This window comes from Dermacentor albipictus, chromosome 6 (genome assembly GCF_038994185.2).
Source record: "Dermacentor albipictus isolate Rhodes 1998 colony chromosome 6, USDA_Dalb.pri_finalv2, whole genome shotgun sequence".
In the NCBI taxonomy this organism is placed as follows: Eukaryota; Metazoa; Arthropoda; class Arachnida; order Ixodida; family Ixodidae; genus Dermacentor; species Dermacentor albipictus.
Window position 1 is genome coordinate 99,257,162 of NC_091826.1, and position 2,057 is coordinate 99,259,218.

General features: G+C 55.4%; 1 protein-coding gene across 1 annotated transcript; it reads left to right on the plus strand.

The window, feature by feature from the left end:
* Window positions 1-620: 620 nt before the first annotated feature.
* Window positions 621-1,820, plus strand: LOC139047079 (uncharacterized). The gene is made up of 2 exons (XM_070521029.1): window positions 621-1,041; window positions 1,567-1,820. The coding sequence occupies exons 1-2, from the start codon at window positions 621-623 to the stop codon at window positions 1,818-1,820; spliced, it is 675 nt and encodes a 224-aa protein (XP_070377130.1).
* The last annotated feature ends 237 nt before the right edge of the window (window positions 1,821-2,057 follow it).

Genomic DNA, 2,057 nt, shown 5'->3' on the forward strand with positions numbered 1-2,057 from the left:
AATGTGTCCTAATCACGGACCCCGCGCATCCTACGCGCATCGGCAACTCCGTAGCACGAGACACCACACCAGACCTTACGTTCATAAAAAATGACCACACGGGCAAAGTAACATGGCACAACACGGGCGTCGTCCTGGGCAGTGACCACTACATCCTCGAAATTACGATACCCAACCAATTACGGAGCAATACCATTATACATAAGTGGACGGACTGGGACGAATTCCGTAAAGGGCGCCTCACCACAGCACAAGACATCACAGAGATCGAAACCTGGACTGCGGAACTCCGCGATGCAGTGCGCTCAGCCACAAAGACCCTAGAAACAGACGAAGACGTCATCCTAATAGGCAGCCGCCTGGCCCATCTTATAGAGGCCAAACGTTCGATACAGGCGCGTTGGAAGCAGCACCGGCTACATCGCAAATTGAGGAAGAAGGTGGCTGACTTAAATAGGGCCATTGAACAACATTGCATGCTCCTGTGCCGTCAACAGTGGAACGAGATCTGCAACCGAGCTGGCAGGGAATCGCACCGCAGTTGTACATGGAATCTATTTCGGCACCTCCTAGACGAAACAAAGACCAAGTCAACCCAGCGAGACCGCCTGGCCCGTCTCATGCACACCATCACACAACAACAAGGAAAAGACGCTGTTATCAGGAGCCTGGAAGCCAAGTATCTGCCAGACACGCCAACAGAAACCCACCCGCCGTACGGGGGGCTGCCCAACGCGTGGCTAGACCGAGATATTACCATATCAGAGGTACGGGTAGCGCTGCACGAGCTCAACACCCGCTCAGCAGCCGGCGCAGATCTCCTTACAAACAAGATGCTACGCAACCTGGACGACGCTTCGATAGAGGCCCTAACGGACTACTTCAATGAATGCTGGCATTCGGGCAAGCTCCCCCGAGAGTGGAAAACGGCTAGAACGATCCTGATTCCGAAACCGGGCAACCCACTAGACATCGGCAACCTGCGTCCCATCTCGCTGACGTCCTGCGTGGGCAAGGTGCTGGAGCACGTGGTCGCCAACCGTTGGCAGGAATACCTAGAGAAGGAAGGCCTCTATGCTGACACGATGATCGGCTTCCGGCGCAGACTCAGCACACAAGATGCCACGTTACAGCTCAAACAAGAAATCGTCGACAACAAGACACAAGACAGCAAAGTAATTCGGGGTCTCGATTTACAAATTGCATTCGACAAAGTCAAACACTCAGCCGTGTTAGGACAAGTATCAAGGCTCAACATGGGGGTAACGAGCTACAACTACATTCAAGACTTCTTGACCAACCGCACGGTGGAACTGTACGCCGGAGACCTCAAGCTCCCCGAACACAAGCTCGGCAGTATGGGTACTCCACAGGGTTCGGTTATATCGCCGTTACTCTTTAACCTCGTCATGATCGGGGTAGCGAGGGCAGTAGCGGGGACCGGCGTCCGGCATACGATCTACGCCGACGACATTACCCTGTGGGTGGCCGGCGGCACCGACGCCAGCATCGAGCAACAGCTGCAAGCGGCGGTTACCGCCATCGAGCAGCACCTTGATGGCACAGGCCTCATGTGCTCGCCCGCCAAATCCGAGCTGTTCGTCCTCACACCGCTTCGACCGGGACGGAAGCGCACTCCTCTTCGTGAGTGTGATCACATCAAAATTGTGACTGCATCGGGGCAACGCATCCCCGAAGTTTCCAAGATCAGGTTCCTGGGCCTGCTGCTCAACAAGAGCGGCCGCAACGACGAGACCATCAACAAGCTTACCACCAAGGCAATGTACGCCATCCGGCTCATACATCGAGTCTCTGCATGACGGGCGGGCATGCGTGAGGACAGTCTCGTGCACCTTGTACAGTCGTTCGTGATTAGTCACATCGCCTACGTTGCGGCCTACCTTAACTGGCACGTCACTGACCGGACCAAGATCAACACGCTGATCAGACGGGCTTACAAGGCGGCGCTGGGTTTAATGGAGACCACGAGTACGGCTCGGCTCTTGCAGCTCGGCGTCCATAATACCCTAGAAGAAATAGCCGAGGCGCAGCTCAGC